The sequence below is a fragment of the Seriola dumerili genome, unplaced genomic scaffold (assembly GCF_002260705.1).
Source record: "Seriola dumerili isolate Sdu_G_001 unplaced genomic scaffold, Sdu_1.0 BDQW01000874.1, whole genome shotgun sequence".
NCBI lineage: Eukaryota > Metazoa > Chordata > Actinopteri > Carangiformes > Carangidae > Seriola > Seriola dumerili.
Genome location: NW_019175129.1, coordinates 69,950 through 87,335, shown reverse-complemented (window position 1 = coordinate 87,335; position 17,386 = coordinate 69,950). Strand labels below are relative to the sequence as shown.

At 41.3% G+C, this 17,386-nt stretch overlaps 2 protein-coding genes across 3 annotated transcripts; both read left to right on the top strand.

Moving 5' to 3' along the window:
* The first annotated feature begins 2,311 nt into the window (after positions 1–2,311).
* Positions 2,312–4,814, top strand: ier3ip1 (immediate early response 3 interacting protein 1). The gene is made up of 3 exons (XM_022766596.1): positions 2,312–2,440; positions 2,702–2,803; positions 3,170–4,814. Exons 1-3 carry the CDS (start codon positions 2,350–2,352, stop codon positions 3,223–3,225), a joined length of 249 nt encoding a protein of 82 aa, XP_022622317.1. The 5' UTR covers positions 2,312–2,349; the 3' UTR covers positions 3,226–4,814.
* A 1,022-nt stretch (positions 4,815–5,836) lies between these two features.
* On the top strand, positions 5,837–17,314 carry hdhd2 (haloacid dehalogenase like hydrolase domain containing 2). 2 transcript variants are annotated; one of them, XM_022766585.1, is made up of 9 exons: positions 5,837–5,876; positions 7,668–7,777; positions 8,040–8,142; positions 8,361–8,466; positions 14,932–15,016; positions 15,592–15,757; positions 15,952–16,002; positions 16,146–16,209; positions 16,471–17,311. In XM_022766585.1, exons 2-9 carry the CDS (start codon positions 7,677–7,679, stop codon positions 16,572–16,574), a joined length of 780 nt encoding a protein of 259 aa, XP_022622306.1. In that variant the 5' UTR covers positions 5,837–5,876; positions 7,668–7,676; the 3' UTR covers positions 16,575–17,311. The 2 variants fall into 2 exon arrangements, with proteins under 2 accessions (XP_022622306.1, XP_022622307.1); XM_022766586.1 differs by having other exon boundaries at positions 5,855–5,889; positions 16,471–17,314.
* The last annotated feature ends 72 nt before the right edge of the window (positions 17,315–17,386 follow it).

Sequence of the window (17,386 nt, the reverse complement as noted above, 5' to 3'; positions counted from 1 at the left end):
TCTTCAAAAAAAAAAGACACTCTGAATTTTTTTCCAAGCTCTTAAAAGAAGAACAGTCGTAGATTTGGTAAGACTGGGTGTTAAGTCTGTGACTGTGACCGCTGCTGGCCCAATTGTACATACACCAGATTGTGGATGAGGATGGATTTCACACAAGATTTTTTGCTGTTGTTAATGTTGTTGTTGCTGTGGTATCACCAAATGAGGACCCTGAAGAAAAACAAACATACCAACCTTTATTTATCGTCAACATTAGATCCCAAAGGGATTCTCCTCCTCATGTCCAGTTGTGTTTACTGACCAAAACAAACTTCCTTGTGAACACGAATCATCATTACCCCTGTTTATCAACATGATCACTGAAGACATCAGATGTTGGTGAGACTAGATTCACATGAACTTTTAGTTTTCCCTAACAGGAAGATGCCAGATGAAGAACAAAATAAAGGGGAAAAAGGGATCAGAGCACAGGGAGCATTGATGTGTTGGGTTTTTAAACCTAATGGTGCAATTTGACCAGTATTGATACATGTTTGTGTCACAGAAAGCTTTCCCACTTTTACCCATAGTTCTAGTATTTGGGAGTGATTCCTGAATGTACAAAAAACCTACAGTATTATGTTCAATGCAGATTTTGCTGCATCTGATTATGCATTTTGCATTTTTATGCATTATGCATTTTTTAAAACATCATCCTGTCCCATCTACAGTGTGTATTAAGTAACATTCTCCTCATGTTAACCTCTGAGCATATCGAACAGCACAGCTGGAGACTCCTTTGTTTAAAGGCACCCTGAAGGTACTTTTTAACCTCCACTCAAATTTTCTAACCATCAACTTACAGGCTTCACTTCCACCCAAAGGTGAGGTTAAAATTGCCACAATCAGCTGCTGTATCTGCCTTTAAAATATATTTGGGGTGTTAGCAGATGGTGAACAGACAATTACAGGCCAATTCAGTTTGCTTGTTTGCTCTCCAAGAGAATGTCTGGGCCACAAGGAGCAAAGTTTGTCAGTGTTGTATATCTACCTGTAAATGATTTCACCTGACTGTATAAAATGTCATAAGTGAGAACACTGAACCCCACAGTCATGTCTATCTGTATGTGTTTGTTTGTTTATTTATTTGAGTATCAGACCCTGATTGTGAAAATATTATTTATTACAATGTTAAAAGAAAAAGAAAGAGACACGATGATGACGGTGCAGTCCAGTGTATGTCAGAGAGAATAAAAATGAGAACTTACCCTCATCCTGTTAATAGAATGAAATGAATGAATGGATAAAGTGGTCATTTACTGATGAAGAATGTTATCATTATAAACTGTTAATGCAGATGTATTTAAATATGTTCTTGTAGTTTCTCTACTATTTATGTGTAAATTAAAAGTCTATACAACAACCAGAATTTGGTTTCACGATTAGGACTGTTTATTGTTTATGTTAATGAAATTCTTTAAGCTGATGTTAACGGATTTCTGTTCTGAATTTAATGATACTATAGCTTACAATTTTGATAATTTGATGCTCTTGAAAATGAAAGGTCATTTCATAAACACACAATAATGTTAATTAGTGCTTTAGTTGCATTTTAACATAAAAACAGAAGTGAAACAGGAGAGCTCACAAGGTCATACACTTAATGGACCACCTCCTCTCAAATAAAAAAATAATTAAAATAAATAATATAAAACACATGTATTTAAACAAAATACATAAATAAATAAAAACATGTATACAGTACATACAAATTAAATAAAGGAAAATAAGAGATGTCACAAACAACAGTGTAGCTCAGTTATACAATGATAAGATACAGAGATATAAAAGACATTTATACATGACCACAGCTTTTTATTTTGCGATATCAATCTTCACAAAAAAAAGAAAAGAAAAATCATTTAAAGTGAAATTAATTAATTATGTTTTTCTTTGTTTTGTTTTTGTTTTTTTTTTATCTTACTTGGCCTTTTACATAATTTATTTTATTTTATTTTATTTTTTCTTTTCTTTAGGCGAAATACATAATCTGGCGTAAATAAGAAAATAAATACATAAATACAAATTTTAAAAAATGTTACGGCCAATTCTAATTACGACTGTCCTTGAAATATTTTTTAAGAAGCGTATTTCGGTACAATTTTTAAGTACAAGTTCCCTTCCTTAGGTCCTGACACGGAGGGTGCAGCCCTTGAACAAGACCACTTTGAAGTGAACAGAGGGACCATGGATGCATTGTGGGAGGGACGTCCTGTTCTTCTATTGCGCGACCTCCGCTGCTCGTTTACGGCATCTCCATCTCTGGGAGTGGTGCACGAAGAAGAAGGAGAAGAAGAAGAAGTTGCCAGCATGGCGTTTACACTGTACTCCCTTATCCAGACCGCTATTCTGTGCACAAATGCAATTGCTGTGTTACATGAGGAGCGGTTTCTCAGCAAGAGTAAGTATTCCGCCATATTTTATATAACGTACTTCACACTTTATTGAGATAACGGTGGATACCTGCTAAAAGTAGCTAGCTGATATTAGCTGCTTTCTACTACACCCAGCTACTTAAGGGAAAATAAGAGGAGGATAAATGGTTAAAAATCCACATAAACACATCTTCTGTCTTATTTTTCCTCTGTTAACCCACTGCCACCTCCTGTCTTCTTTATCCTTTCTACATTCTTGTCTTTACCCTCTTCATCACTGTCTTCAGTCGGCTGGGGTGTTGACCAGGGAGTCGGAGGTTTTGGGGATGATCCAGGAGTCAAAGCCCAGATCCTCAATCTCATCCGTTCAGTCCGGACTGTCATGAGAGGTGGGAAAGCTAAAAAAAAAAAAAAAAAGACAATGTTTAATAATCTAAGAGTAAATATTGTGTGAATGTCATATTCAGTAGGGCTGGGTGTCCTGTGAAATGTCCTGATAACATCATAATACTGTCTTGTTCGATTTCTTGATTTACATGAAAATAGATCAAGGTTTAATTTTGTTTTGATCAGAAAGATGGTCACCTGACTAAGAAACTGAGCTAAATTTGAGTACTTGACAGTCTTTAATACTCAGGGCTACAGACACATTCTGGTCAGTGCACAAATGCCCAGCTCTACTACTCAGAGTATGAGGATTTTGTAACTAAAGTTTCCAATGAGAAACATTTGTTTATGTGTTTTGTTTTTTCCAGTGCCTTTAATCATAGTGAATTCAGCCTGCATCGTCCTGTTGTTGCTGTTTGGTTAACACTGCGCGCCAGTATGAAGCCAGGGGACCAGACGTGCCAAGGAACAACTGCACATGCTCACACAGACACACACTGTATTGTGTGTCATTTTGCCAGTCTTCAGCAGTATGGAAAAGTTTTCCCATAACGATTGGCAGGGGAATGGATGAAAGGGGGAAAAAAAAGAAACAAAACAAAATCAATTTCAAAACTGAAACGAGAGAACTCATCACTTGGACAAAAATATGGCCTGTGTTGGCCCCTAACATCCCTGTCAGTGTCACACCAAAAGGACAAAATAGATAAAATAGATCCCAGAGTTTTGTTTTTGTGCTGCACAGTGTTTGTCTTCACTTGTATCATCACATATTTGGTCACAGACACATTGAAGGGAATCAGTTTGAATGATTTCATGATGATATGTGTCATGTTTTATTTTAGTGTGACCAAGGAGGAACTTGTCACTTTTTATAGATATGGCAAAGTGTTGTTAGCAGTAGGTCTGGACGGTATTTCCAGTTTCACTTCCCATAACATCATAATGGACAGCTGCAGTGCACAGTTTATGTATTTTTTAAATGGGGCTCAGGACTGGTTCTCACCATGCAATGTTCCAGGTGTACAGTTTGGTCACCAGTGAAGACTCATAGATAATGTTTGGAAATCAGAAATTATGCTAGTGCCTGCTGTTAAAATTATAACCGTAATCCTTGTCAGAAGAAGGGTTTTGTTTAAACAGTGGACTTCTGGGGACAGACACAAGGAGACATTCAACACTTGTTGACTGGTTGTCAAAAAGACTGTTACTTTATAGTTCTAATGGTCCTGCAGTCCTCATTTGTGACAGTGAAGGAAACTCACAACCTACTGAAGAGTTTCACAAAACCAAGCCTGAACAGAAATTACAGTTAGAGCTCCTTCATTCTCAGTAATCTCTACCCACTGAAGCGTAAAATGGGCAGTGTTTTATTTCTCCTGTTAGAATTTTGTTAAATATGTGTAATGTAAATTTTAAACATTATTGCCAAACACAACTCGCAACAATGTACTTTTGTACTGTTTACACACCCATAAATGTATTATTCAGTATAATGAAATTCTTTTTATCATCTTTTCTTTCTGAGTGTGGCAGAGGAACAGAGAACATGTGGACAGGAGTTTCTGCTGTTTCCCATTTAAATTAGCCTCTGCTACCACTTTTCATCTATTCTAAATAGATAAATAGTACATTTGAAACAAGCCCCTTCTTGCTTTTACAGCAGTACCTTACTCGCACTTGACAAAATAGCAATACTTTCACTTGAGTAGGATGCTGGAGTATCTTCTCCACCACTGTTCTGTATAGATATACACCATGTTTGTGCTCCACTTCATTAATAATCCCCATATGTTGTGAATTATCACCATTACCTCCCCTGCTAAGCTCCACAAACATTTTTATTAACACTAGTTTTGATCCTAAATGCATATGAGGGGGCGTGAGAGGGAAAAGGGGATCTGCTGGAATTAAAAGCATATGTTTATCAGGGAGATTTGCACAGTAAAGCCACTTTGATCTGTGATTAGTCGGAGTTTAGCTGTGGGTTCACCGTAAAATCTGTAAGCGATCACAGGCGAGTCAACATGCATATGTATCTGCTCTCCACAGGATAGGTTATGTGTTTTTTGGGTCGGTGGTCTGACAGTAATAAATCTTGAGAATGTGGTTTGACAGGTTGGTTTGAAGCAGCTTTATAATTCCTCTTCATTTTAGCTGCTCAATCATATAGTTTTCGATTTTTTGTGCCACTTGTTAGTTTAATTAATTCCAAAAAACAAGTTCAAGAACATAAAAATGCGAAAAAATGTGGAGACAAAATGTATAAACATCCAGAATAGAAAATATGTGACCACAAAGCATGCCACAAAGTCAGAGGTTTGTTTCTAATAATAGCAAGGGCCAGTGAATATACCAAAAGAAACATATAAAACATAAAAAGCAAACAAAAGAGAGAGAGAGAAAACAATCAAAATCTGAACCATAACACTGAATTGAAGCCATGAGAAGGGAGTTCAAAGATGGTCCTAATTTAGATATTTTGTTGTGCAGCACAGTGTTTTCCATAGCCATCATCTGAGCTGCATACTATATAGACACAAAAACTGAAAACTAAAAGAAACAGTGTTATTCACTATGTGGAGGTAACATGAAAAGAGGATTTGATCAGTGTTATCTGGCATCGTGCAGAGAGAAGGTTTTTGATGTTTTGATAATACCTCCCACCACATTAAATCTATCTGAATGCCCTAAAAGATGCTCTAATGCGATACATCTGTTGGTTGTTAGTGAGATGGGACACATATGTTTTTTTTTTATTATTCTAATGAGTGATTAAGTGGTTAAAGATAACCCTCTTATCTGATTACAACATATAAATTGGAAAAATAATAATAGAGAGAAGAAGAGAGGGTGATATCAAAAAGAGAGAGTCATATTAAAATTGTTTTTTTTGTTTTAGTTTTTTTTTCCCGAGGAAAATTGAGAAAATAATACTTTTAACATGATTCAGAAATTGATGAGAGTGGGAGCAGTTGCAGTGTATGGGCTGCAGGGGGCAGCATAAGTCCAATTTAAACCGACGAAGAAGAAAACATCAACAGGAAGCAGGAGGGACAGCTGCTGTTGCTAAAGGTTAGCCAGGCAGGTTGTCTAAACATAATGACTTTATAGTTATTGCACACAATATTGTACACAAGGATTGAAACAGCAACGAACAGCAATGAACTCGCTATATGTGCGAAAATTTAAAATTTAATTTAACAGCTACGTGAATTGTCCTTATCATTCATGTGTGGCACAAGCTGTAGGTCCAACAGTGGAAGAGGAAGCTTTTTTAGACTATTATTAGCAAACCTACAGCCTTTTCCAGCTAAACATGTAATAGCGGTTGAAAAGTATGCTATTCTAACTTAGTAAATTGCTTGAGAAGTGCTAAACCATTAAATATCACAGTTACAGCATGAATGTTACAGTGATACAGTAGAGGTTAATAAAAATGAGTAGTGAGACTGCAGTAAAACTAAAGGAAGTGCAAATAGCCTTAAAAACAAGACTAACAAGCTGTTCCACCACATTGTTGAGTAATGCAGAAAGAATGCAAAGCCATAGTAGAAATAACACAGGGATACTGTAGAAATAAAGTGGAGTTACTAAATAAGAGATGAGAACCTTTAAGTGTGACAGCAGTGAGTAAAGAACATAAATATAATACCATGATTATGATGAGGTATTGTAGGATTAGTGGTGCCTTTCTCACTTTTTCACATTTGTCTTGTGATGGTAGGAAAAACACAGGTGTAATTTATAACATTAACGATGGCTGCATCCCAGGATGATGAAGGGCCAGAGTAATTAATGTCATTAGTTACACCTGTGCTTATTCTGCCATGATTAAGGTCTATAACCTAAGATGCTTTGGCAACAACGGTGCATCAAATAGAAACCATTGAGCCTTATAAACATTTCCCTAAAATCCACCCAATATATTTTATATATTTGGAAACATTGGGATTTCTAATTTATGTTATACTTGTTCACACAACATAATGTCGCTGCATACTGTTGAGTATTATTGGAAAGCTTTGAAACCGGGCAGTTTAATACTACAGACACACTAGTAGTCAGCTGTAGAACTGTGAAGCTTGTTACAGCCCCAGTTTCCTGTTAACATTCCTGCTACACACACATGCTCAGAAAAAAGCTTATTCTCAGTTTGGCATAGCCTGTTATTCCTATTTCCTGTTATTAGTTGAGCTAAATACAAATAATAGATACAGGATCTACAGGCTGAGTGTGAGTGTGTATGGTTAAGCTATTTTAGGTGGGTATTAAGAGCATTAATTGTACCCTCACATTGATAACTACATGACAGAAATCCAAGCATATCTAAATAAAAGGGGATCACACAGTCAGAAATCAAATACCAATAAAATAGAATCCTAAAATCTGTATTCTAGGCAGGAAACCATAAATGCTTGAGACAAACCAGTCAATAATCCTCTCAGTTTGTCCTGATATAGGTTTGAATAACGCAGTAATCTGATCAGTTCTGCCACTACCGATGTGAATTATGATTATGAATGTGTAATCTCTAAAATAATAAATTATTTTGAAAGAATAAGCTTTTTTAAACTGAGTAAAGCTCCATTCACAGTGGACCTTGGTCATATTTAGGGGTTTAGAAAATCAGAATCAGAAACTGCAGTAGAAGCGGTGCTTATCTAACAGCAAAAATGTTTGTCGAGTGTTTGGCTGTTTTATGCTTGGTTGAAGCGTGTGAATGTCCTAACAACGATCAAAAACCAAAGAGTGTCGGAACAGATGCAGGTGTAGAACAGGCTATCATGCTCACATGCCACTGCATCCCTACAAGCTATGAAACATTTTCCTAACCTTGGGTCATGTTCACCATGTCTTCTGCAGGTTTCCAGCATGGCGGGCAGACGAGCTCTGAAGGCCGTGCTTATTGACCTGAGTGGAACTTTACATATAGAGGACACAGCGGTACCCGGGGCGCAGGACGCCCTCAACAGGTAGGAAACAGCCCCCAAACTACGGACAGACTTAAAATGGAGGGTCAAGAGTTTGAATGTTACTGCATGAATGAAAACCAACAGGACAGGTCCTTAGGACTCAGGACTGAAAACCACTGATCTACAATTATTTGGTTGAAAGTGTAATCACTGCTCCACATTGTCATGTCTTTTAAAGACCACAAATTCTCCAGTGTCACTGCATCATAATTTTGGTATTTTAGATTTTAAGATGTTTGCTTTTGTGTTTTGGTGCCGTGAGGTTACGACAGGCGTCTGTAGCTGTGAAATTTGTGACCAACACAACCAAGGAGAGCAAGAGGAACTTACTGGAACGACTGCAACGTCTCAACTTCGATCTCCAGGTAAAAGATCAAAGACTTTTGATTTAGTGCAGATGCTTTTATTGTAATGCTAAAGACATGAACTTAATAAGCAGAAACAGGTCTGATTCTGCTGGGTGCTCTGCCTCAGAAAGAAACAGCAATGTCTTTATTTTCCAAAAAGTAGATTCTTGTGCTGATGTTGATCTCAGGAGTGCTGCCTTATTCCCTGACCTTTGAAAATGAACTACTTTGTGCAGGAAAAGGAGATCTTCACGTCTCTGAGTGCAGCGAGGAGTCTGTTAGAGCAGAAACAGCACAGACCACTGCTGCTGGTGGAGGACAGTGCACTGGAAGACTTCACTGGTACTGGGCTCCAAGTGGTGTGTTGTGTGTGTGTGTGTGTGTGTGTGTGTGTGTGTGTGTGTGTGTGTGTGTGAGAGAGAGAGAGAGATGTGGGAACTTAACTGTAACTTCTATAAAAATGAAGCAGGACTCCTCGATGTCGTTCCAGGGTTTTTACTGACGAAAACATGCATCCACGATACATCACATCGGCTACTAACTCACATCGGCTACTAACTGCCCGGGAAGATCTCTTGTTTAACTAACATGCAAACGAATGAGCGCCACCCCGTGGTCTCACACTGCAACACACCACATATCACACAACTGAATCCTGTATATACCCAATCCCACCCCCAACTGTATTTCCAACACCATTTGAACATCAATCATGAACTGAACCAAGGATACAACATCCCCCCCCCCATGAAGACAGTTCTTGGAATTAAAGCTCCAGGGGGTACAACAGTTGAACTGGTCTTCTTAATATTGCCCTGTCTGATGTGCGTACAGCACACGATCTCACAAGCCCATCTCTTCCTGGAAAGAGCTGTTGGACGATCCCAGTCTTCCAAATCTGGCGCGGTGTCCTCTCCTCCCCGATGAGCACCAGATCTCCCTCCTTGAGAGGGGTAGAATGTGAATTCTTCGTGGTGTGGGCAGATCTCAGCTCCAGTAAGTACTCCCTTTTCCATCGAGTCCAGAAGTCATTTTGAAGACGCTGGCGGTATTTCCATCTCCGTGTCAGCTCCTCTTTGCTGGAGCTGGGGGTGCGACTGGCAGCATGAAAGGGTTTGGGTGGCAGGGAGCCGAGTCGCTTTCCAATGAGAAAGTGAGCTGGAGTGAGGGGCTGAGGCTCTTCAGGTTCGTTGTAAACAAAGGTAAATGGTCGTGAGTTTATTGTTGCTTCTGCTTCTGCCAGTAGAGACGTCATTTCCTCGAAGCTCAGTGAAGCTCTTCCCATCACTTTCTTTAAACATGTTTTAACTGATCTCACCAGTCTTTCCCAAAAGCCCCCCCCACCAGGCGGCTCGCTCTGCGATGTACTTCCATTTGATGCCCTTTTCTGTGAAATACCTTAAGAGCTCAGGCTCCTTGATGCTCTTCCAGAGCTCTCTGATGTCTTGATCTGCTCGTTTGAAGGTGCGTGCATTATCTGAATACACTGTCCTACACGGGCCTTGTCTGGATATGAACCTTTTGAATGCCAGGAGGAATGTTTCTGTTGACATGTCGGAGACCAGCTCCAGGTGGACTGCTCTTGTCACAGCACAGGTGAACAGTGCTATATATGCCTTTTCCACTTTGTCCTTTTTAGCCCTGACAAACAGAGGGCCGGCAAAGTCCACTCCAACAGTTTCAAACGGAGGTGCTTCTGTTATACAATCTCTGGGCAAGGGTGCTGTCGTCTGCTGCATTGCCTTTACTCTGAATCTTTTGCATGTAGTGCAGGCTGCAATGATTGTCTTTGTCATTTGTCGGGCTCGTGGAATCCAATATTTGTCTCTTAGTTGCATTAAAGTGTCTCTCATACCTGAATGCATCACTTGTTCATGACAGCAGCTGATCAGCATTTCAGAGAGTCTATGGTCTGAAGGCAGGATGTATGGATGCTGCTCACCGAAGCTCATGTCTGAGTGCTGTAGTCTTCCTCCGAGGCAGATCAGACCGTGCTCATCCAGAAATGGCTTCAGATCTCTAATTCTCGAGCCTCTGTGAATGTCTTTTCCTGCCTTTAATTCACCTTTCTCTCTCTGGAAACCTTGATTTTGTGCCTGCAGAATCCAGTATCTTTCAGCTTCAGCCAACTCCTCAGCTGTCAGCTCTCCTTGTCTCTTTTCACGTGAGCGTAAGTTGTGCGTGAATCTTTGAATCCATGCTGTGACTCTGAAAACTGTTCTCAACTTACTGTAGTTTTGCAGTTGTAACAGTGGATCTGTAGATGTTTGCTCCATGTTGTTGAGCTGGACTGTGACATGACTTGGTCTGAGCTCAGTCTTTACTTCCTCTTCACAGAGCCTTTCATCAGGAGACTCATGCTGCGCTGCTGAAGTCAGAAACTGTGGCCCTGACCACCAAAGCTCCTCTTCCTTCAGCCTGGTGACTGTCTGGCCCCTTGTAGTGAGATCGGCTGGGTTGAGTTTCCCACTGCAATGGGACCAGGTTTCCGCTGGGGTCAGGGTCTGAATCTCCATCACTCTGTTGGCAACAAACTGTTTCCATCTGTGCGGTGAACTGGAAATCCAGTGAATCACAATCATGGAGTCCGTCCACATTCAGATTTGGTTCGGCTGCATGTTCAGTGCTTGAAGCAGATTGTTTCCCATTCTCGCAGCAATCAGAGCCCCCATTAGTTCAAGGCGTGGCAATGTGAGTTTCTTAATGGGTGCGACTCTGGACTTGGACATGACCAGTCTTGTCATGGACTCACCTTCAGCTGTCTGTCCTTGGAGATAAGCCGCTGCCCCATACGCTTTCTCACTTGCATCACTGAAAACATGAAGAACTTGAGCTTGACTGTTTTGCAGCATGACAGTTCCATACCACCTGGGAATGACGATCTGATGGAACTGAAGGAGCTCCATACACCACTGCTGCCAGCTTTGTGAGAGATCATCTGGCAGCTCCTCGTCCCAGCTGATGCCTCTTTGCCACATGTCCTGAAAGAGACATTTTACTCTGATTGTGAATGGTGTCAGAAAGCCCATGGGGTCAAACAGCTTGGCTGAAGAGCGCAAGACGCTCCTCTTTGTGTTCTCTTTGTCCTTAAAAATGTCCATGAGGTGCTTCAGGTCAAAAACAAAGTCATCAGTCTCTGGCCTCCACACTAGGCCGAGCACCTTTAACACGCAGCCGCTTGTCTCAGGATTCATGGCGAAGTCAAAGTCACTTTGCTGCCACCTTGCTTTCAGTTCAGGTGAATTTGTTGTCCACTTACAGAGGTTCATGCTGGCGTCAGACATTATTTTCTTTGCACTTGTTGTCAACACGTGAGCCTCTTCAACACTGCTTGAGCTGGCAATAAAGTCATCAACATACAAGGAGTCTTTCAGAGTGTTAATGACCTGTGGATGACTTGCCTGGTATTTTTCTAGGTGCTTCCTGATTGTGGCTGCCAGCAAAAACGGACTTGAAGTCACACCAAACACCACACGAGCCATTCTCAGCACGCGCAGGTTTGTGTTCTTGTCATCAGGGCGTCCAGTGAGCCACAGGAACCTCAACACATCTCTGTCCTCTTCTGCGACGGATATCTGTAGGAAAGCCTTTGTGATGTCTGACGTGAATGCAATAGGGTGCAACCTGAACCTGACAAGGACGTTGAGGAGGTCTGGGTTCAGGTTTGGTCCAGGAAGCAGACAGTCATTAAGAGATGGACAGCCTTCCTCATGTGCAGAAGCGTCGAAGACGACCCTCAGCTTGGTCGTTGCTTTGTCCTCCTTTATCACAGCATGGTGAGGCAAGTAGTACTGGACGTAGATATTCTCTGCTCCAGCTGTGTCTTTGGTCTCTGGGACATCCTTGCATATTCCTTGTTGAAGATAGTCATCTATCACATCGTTGTATCTCTTGAACAGTGTCACATCAGCTTTCAGTTTTCTTTTCAGACCTTCAAATCTTTTCTGGGCAATTCTCAGGTTGTCTGGAAGCTCTGTTGTGTCCTGATGCCATGGCAACTTAACTTCATATCGCCCTTCTTTGCAGCTGACTGACCTGTTGAAGTGTTCTTGAGCCTCAGCGTCTGCTGCTCGTTCTTCACCTTTGCAGGAGATGCCCAGAGACTCTATTTCCCAGAATGCTCGCAGCTGTTTTGAAACCTGCATGGTCTCCTCAGTGCAGATCTTCATGCATGAAAGTTTCATCATGCTCAACATGGACACTGGGCCCTGCACAGTCCAGCCAAACATAGTCTCTATGGCAACTAAGGTGTCTGACAGTCTTTCAACTCTGCCAGAAACCATCTTTCAGTAGACATCAGCACCTATCAAGACGGACAGTTCCAGCTCCTGGTCAGTGCTGCCTGAGACATCTGCTGATGTCAGTCCTCTTCTTTCCAGCTGCTGCTGGATTTGCTCTCCTGGAACCTGCATGATGGCAGAGCTGACTTGCGGCGTCTCCACAGCCTCAATCTCAAGGGTTTTCTCCTTGTCACAGATGCTTTGCAGAATTAACTTCACAACGTTTCGTTCCATAGTCACTGGTGTGTCACTGCCAAAGGTGTGGAGCTTTAAAGTCTCTTTTCTCTTAACAGGTAATCCTAATGCCCTTGCCTGCTTCTCCAGGATAAAGCTCCGTTGACTTCCTCCGTCCATCAGACAACGCACCTTCTTCTTTCCTCGTATTCCCTCTGCCAATGCTGTTACTGTTTGCAGGAGAACTGTGTTCTGCTTTGCTGTGCTTGTCTTGACTGTGTGAGGGGCCACGGATGAAATGACAGCCAAAGTTGTTTCCGGAGCGCTGTTCTGGGTTTCACTCGTTTCAGCTTTTTCACACATCGTGGGGTGGTGTCTCCGTCCACACACACTGCATGTCACTCCCTTTGTTTTGCAGAATTTAGCCATGTGTCGCTGTCCTAAACATATGAAACACCGTCCCATTTTCTTCAGCTTTTCTTTTCGCAGGTTAAGTGTGTTGTCGGTACACAGTTCAGATTTATGACTTGTGCTGTCACAGAATATACAACCTGGAGGGGACTGTGAGCTGCTGGTGTAGAGCATGGCAGCTGACGGCAGACTTGGCTTCCTGAACTTTCCACTTGCTGATTCAGGTCTGTGTCTGTGCTGGTTAGGGGACTGCGATTCCTTGTTGTGGCTTCCTGCTTTGGTCAGGTGCATGGCATGCTCTCTGCTTTCAACTTCTTGCTGTAGAAAGGCAACGAGCTCTGGAATCTGCAGTTCATGGTTTGAGCCTACTTCACGCGTGTAAGCAAGAGCAAGGTCGTCTGGGATCATTTGCAGTAATATGGGGCACAGCAATCCTCCATATGTGTCTGACACTACTCCCATTGCTTCCAAGCCTCTGATCTGGACCTCACACTCATCATAAAGTCTTCTGAGAGCAACAATGTCTGAAGATCTTTTAACTGGTGTTAAGTTTAACAGTTTAGACATGTGTGAACTCACGATCAGGTCCTTTCTTCCAAATCTCTCTTTGAGCATGTCTATTGCAGCGTCGTAGTTGCTCTCCGTTATCTTTAACCCCGCGATGGCTCTGGCTGCTGGACCCACCAAATATGACTTCAGGTAAGTGAGCTTTTCAGTTTTGCTTAACTCACCATTCTCGTGGATTGCAGTCTGAAACTGGTCCCAGAATTCTTGCCACATCGATATATCTCCGCCATATTTATTGATGTACAACTTGGGCAACTTTACCGATGGTCTGCTGGTCATTCTGCTCGAGTGGGCGCCCACGTCGCTCAGCCGCGGCGACATCCCTCCGCCCGCGGCGGCTCCTTGTCTTTCAATCATTCTCATAGCTCGAGTCTTACAGAGGGTGAGGTTGTCCTGGTAATCCACAGCCTTGACGATATCCGCCTCGAGCTCGTCCATCGGTATCTCCTCTTCTATCTCCTTTTCCAGCTCCAGGAGACTCGCTTCCTTCACCGATAACATGGACAGCAGCTCTCGTATGCGTTCCCAACTCACATCCTCATTAGATGACTCATCTTCGATAGCCCGTATCAGCTTCGTCGTCGAGGCTCTCACAATACCTCGCCTTTGTTTTAGCCTCTGTAGCCGTTCCGTCATTGTCCCGGTTCCTGCCGTTGCTCGGCTAGTTGCAGCTATCGGCTAACTGTTCCGTCGTCACTCTTTCGTCTCCCGTGTCCCGGGTTTCGGCACCAAAAAATGTGGGAACTTAACTGTAACTTCCATAAAAATGAAGCAGGACTCCTCGATGTCGTTCCAGGGTTTTTACTGACGAAAACATGCATCCACGATACATCACATCGGCTACTAACTCACATCGGCTACTAACTGCCCGGGAAGATCTCTTGTTTTACTAACATGCAAATGAATGAGCGCCACCCCGTGGTCTCACACTGCAACACACCACATATCACACAACTGAATCCTGTATATACCCAATCCCACCCCCAACTGTATTTCCAACACCATTTGAACATCAATCATGAACTGAACCAAGGATACAACAAGAGATACCTTGCTTCAGTTGTTGGATGAAGACGAAAAAACACTCATATTTGATCTCCCCTTTGCACATCACCTTTTCAATTGATCCATTACTCATTTAGTTTGTTGTTAAAATTAGTTACAAAGGCCCAAATGACCAGAATCAATTCTGACCCTCAGTATTCCATTTAAAATGACATTAAGCGAAGAAACGTAGCAGCTCTTCACATTTGTGAAGCTGTAATTGATTGTAATTAATAAATGACTTGACAACTGAATAGACATATCAAGCTTAAAATTCATTACCCGACTAATAATTTTCAAACAGTTACTGTAGGTTTCGCTTTGTTTACAGGTATTAACACGTCAGAACCAAACGCTGTCGTCGTTGGACTCGCTCCTGATCACTTCAACTACCAAACACTCAACAAAGCTTTCAGGTGCTAAACTCATTTATAAGAAACATTCATCAGTGAATCACGAGACATGTTTGTCTATGATAAATTTTTATTTTTCAGTGAAGGTATGGGGGATTGAGCTGAGATGTTTTTCCATCAGGTCAAATGATGCAACAGTTGAAAAACCAAAATCAGCTTTTTAATTTACCTTTTTTTTTTTTTGATAATTTAACCTTTTAATAATCTTGCTTTTTGGGGGGGGGGGGTTTATGCCTTTATTGATGGTACAGTAGAGAGAGACAGGAAATGGGGAGGCAGAGAGAGGGGGAATGACATGCAGCAAGGGCCGTCCGATACGGGACTCGAACCGGGGACAACTGCAGCGAGGACTGTAGCCTCTATACATGGGGCGCCTGCTTAGACCACTACGCCACACGATGCCCCATAATCTTGCCTTTTAACCAGTAAAAGATACAGGATTATTGATAGAACGAACTTCCTGCCAAAGTCAGGCTCTTACCCTCTAAACTTTACAATGCTTAATTTCCTAGTTTTCCCCTGAATGTTTTTTTTGATACAGTCACTGCAGCCTGTTAATCATGTGCATTTCTCCTCAGAATGATTCTGGATGGAGCACCTCTCATCGCCATCCATAAGGCTCGGTACTACAAACGTAAGGATGGTTTGGCCCTTGGTCCTGGACCCTTTGTGACGGGACTGGAGTACGCCACAGACTGTAAAGCCACTGTGGTGGGAAAGCCAGAAAAGACTTTCTTCACACAGGTTAAAAATTCAATTTTACTTTGTTCACCTTTTCCCCCCAAGTACATGTCATGAATATTTCAGACACCTCATGATATGCTTCTATTATATTTGTTTTGTTTTTTTTAATTTAAATTATTTGTTTTAGTATGCATTGTCTAAATTAACACACTTGATTAACCTCTCATTGGTCTCTGGTTCTTTCCCTCAAATAGGCTCTATCTGATTTAGGCTGTAGCCCCAGTGAAGCTGTCATGATAGGAGATGTAAGTATATTTTCAACTGTGATTCATTAACAGCAAGTTCATTTAGTTAATTTTCAACATTTATCTGACAGACAACAGTAACAACTGTACATTTTATCACGTTGGTCTGTGATAGTTTGCGTCCCCTTGTTGTTTTCTTACAGGATGCAAGAGATGATGTGGGTGGGGCTCAGAACGCAGGGATGTTGGGTATTCTAGTCAGAACTGGTAAGAAAAAAGACATCTTCCTCAAGTTTATTCTCATCCCTCCACCAGCTTCACTTCCTCTTCCTGTCCCTACCTAAATTTACATGTTGCACAGTAACCAGAAATTATTCTTCCACTATCATGTCTTCGTTGTAACCACATATTCATGGTGCCTTTCATTGGATCTGATCTCATTATCTATGTACTAAACCAAATACGATGATTATTATTGCTGTTTTTGTGGTTGATGCCATTCCAACTTCTCCTCCTGCCATCTTTCAGGTAAATACAGAGAAGGAGATGAGAGTAAAATCAACCCTCCTCCCCACCTGACTTGTGACAGTTTTCCCGACGCTGTTGAACACATCCTGACGAACCTGCTATAAGCCACATGTAACAATAGAATTCTACAGTTTCATTTTTGTATACAGGCTTTGATATGCACAAGAAACACTGCAGGCACCGGTTATCACTGTTGTAGACTAGTGGTGTTTTTACAGTGGACATAAGGGAGTAAAAAGATTCCCCTCACCCCCTTGTCATGATTAAGTAAAAATACCCATCTTGAAGTTCTTAAGTTTGACTAACTGTCCCAATATTCTCTATGTAAAAAATGTCCATTTGAGTGTTAGACTGTCTCTTCTCTTTAGGTCTAAAATGTTGAAAATAAAAAGTAAAGCATGCGTTTTAGAAGTGCCAACCATCCGTTGCCAAAATAACGTGCCACAATGTTTTGTCGTTATATCATGATGTATAAATTTAAGTTTGAATGAAAATATTCAGCTGGTATTTATTGTTTAATATTTTTTGTGCTTATGCTCATCGTACAGATCAACAAAATTAAGAAAGACAGTATTAAAATTAGTAACACTGGCTCAGGACCTTTGTATTTACACATTATTTCAGTATTTTGCTGCTTTGTCTTAAGTTTCTCTTTTTCCTCAGTGTCAAATATGAAGTCATAATGTTGACACACAAAGTACTGGTGCATACAATGTTTCTGAAAGGCTTTAAGCTGTCAGACCAGTTCTGTCCCAACCTACAGTTCCAGGTTTGTAATATGTGACACATGTCCAAAGCTTAAAAAACATAGGCCAAAAGAGAGCATAATATTGCAACTCTTGCTATAGCTCCCACTAAGTGTAACATTAATTGCAGTAGGTGAATTTGTATGCAGTAAAAAAAAATCTCATCCAGA

What these genes read in the sequence shown, in the direction of transcription:
- ier3ip1 (XM_022766596.1), top strand. Translation starts at nt 2,350, where the DNA reads ATGGCGTTTACACTGTACTCCCTTATCCAGACCGCTATTCTGTGCACA. An exon ending in GGAGCGGTTTCTCAGCAAGA is followed by an intron (nt 2,441 to 2,701) that starts GTAAGTATTCCG and finishes CACTGTCTTCAG; the next exon opens with TCGGCTGGGGTGTTGACCAG. An exon ending in AGTCCGGACTGTCATGAGAG is followed by an intron (nt 2,804 to 3,169) that starts GTGGGAAAGCTA and finishes TGTTTTTTCCAG; the next exon opens with TGCCTTTAATCATAGTGAAT.
- hdhd2 (XM_022766586.1), top strand. Translation starts at nt 7,677, where the DNA reads ATGGCGGGCAGACGAGCTCTGAAGGCCGTGCTTATTGACCTGAGTGGA. An exon ending in TGCACTGGAAGACTTCACTG is followed by an intron (nt 8,467 to 14,931) that starts GTACTGGGCTCC and finishes CTTTGTTTACAG; the next exon opens with GTATTAACACGTCAGAACCA. An exon ending in AAGCTGTCATGATAGGAGAT is followed by an intron (nt 16,003 to 16,145) that starts GTAAGTATATTT and finishes GTTTTCTTACAG; the next exon opens with GATGCAAGAGATGATGTGGG.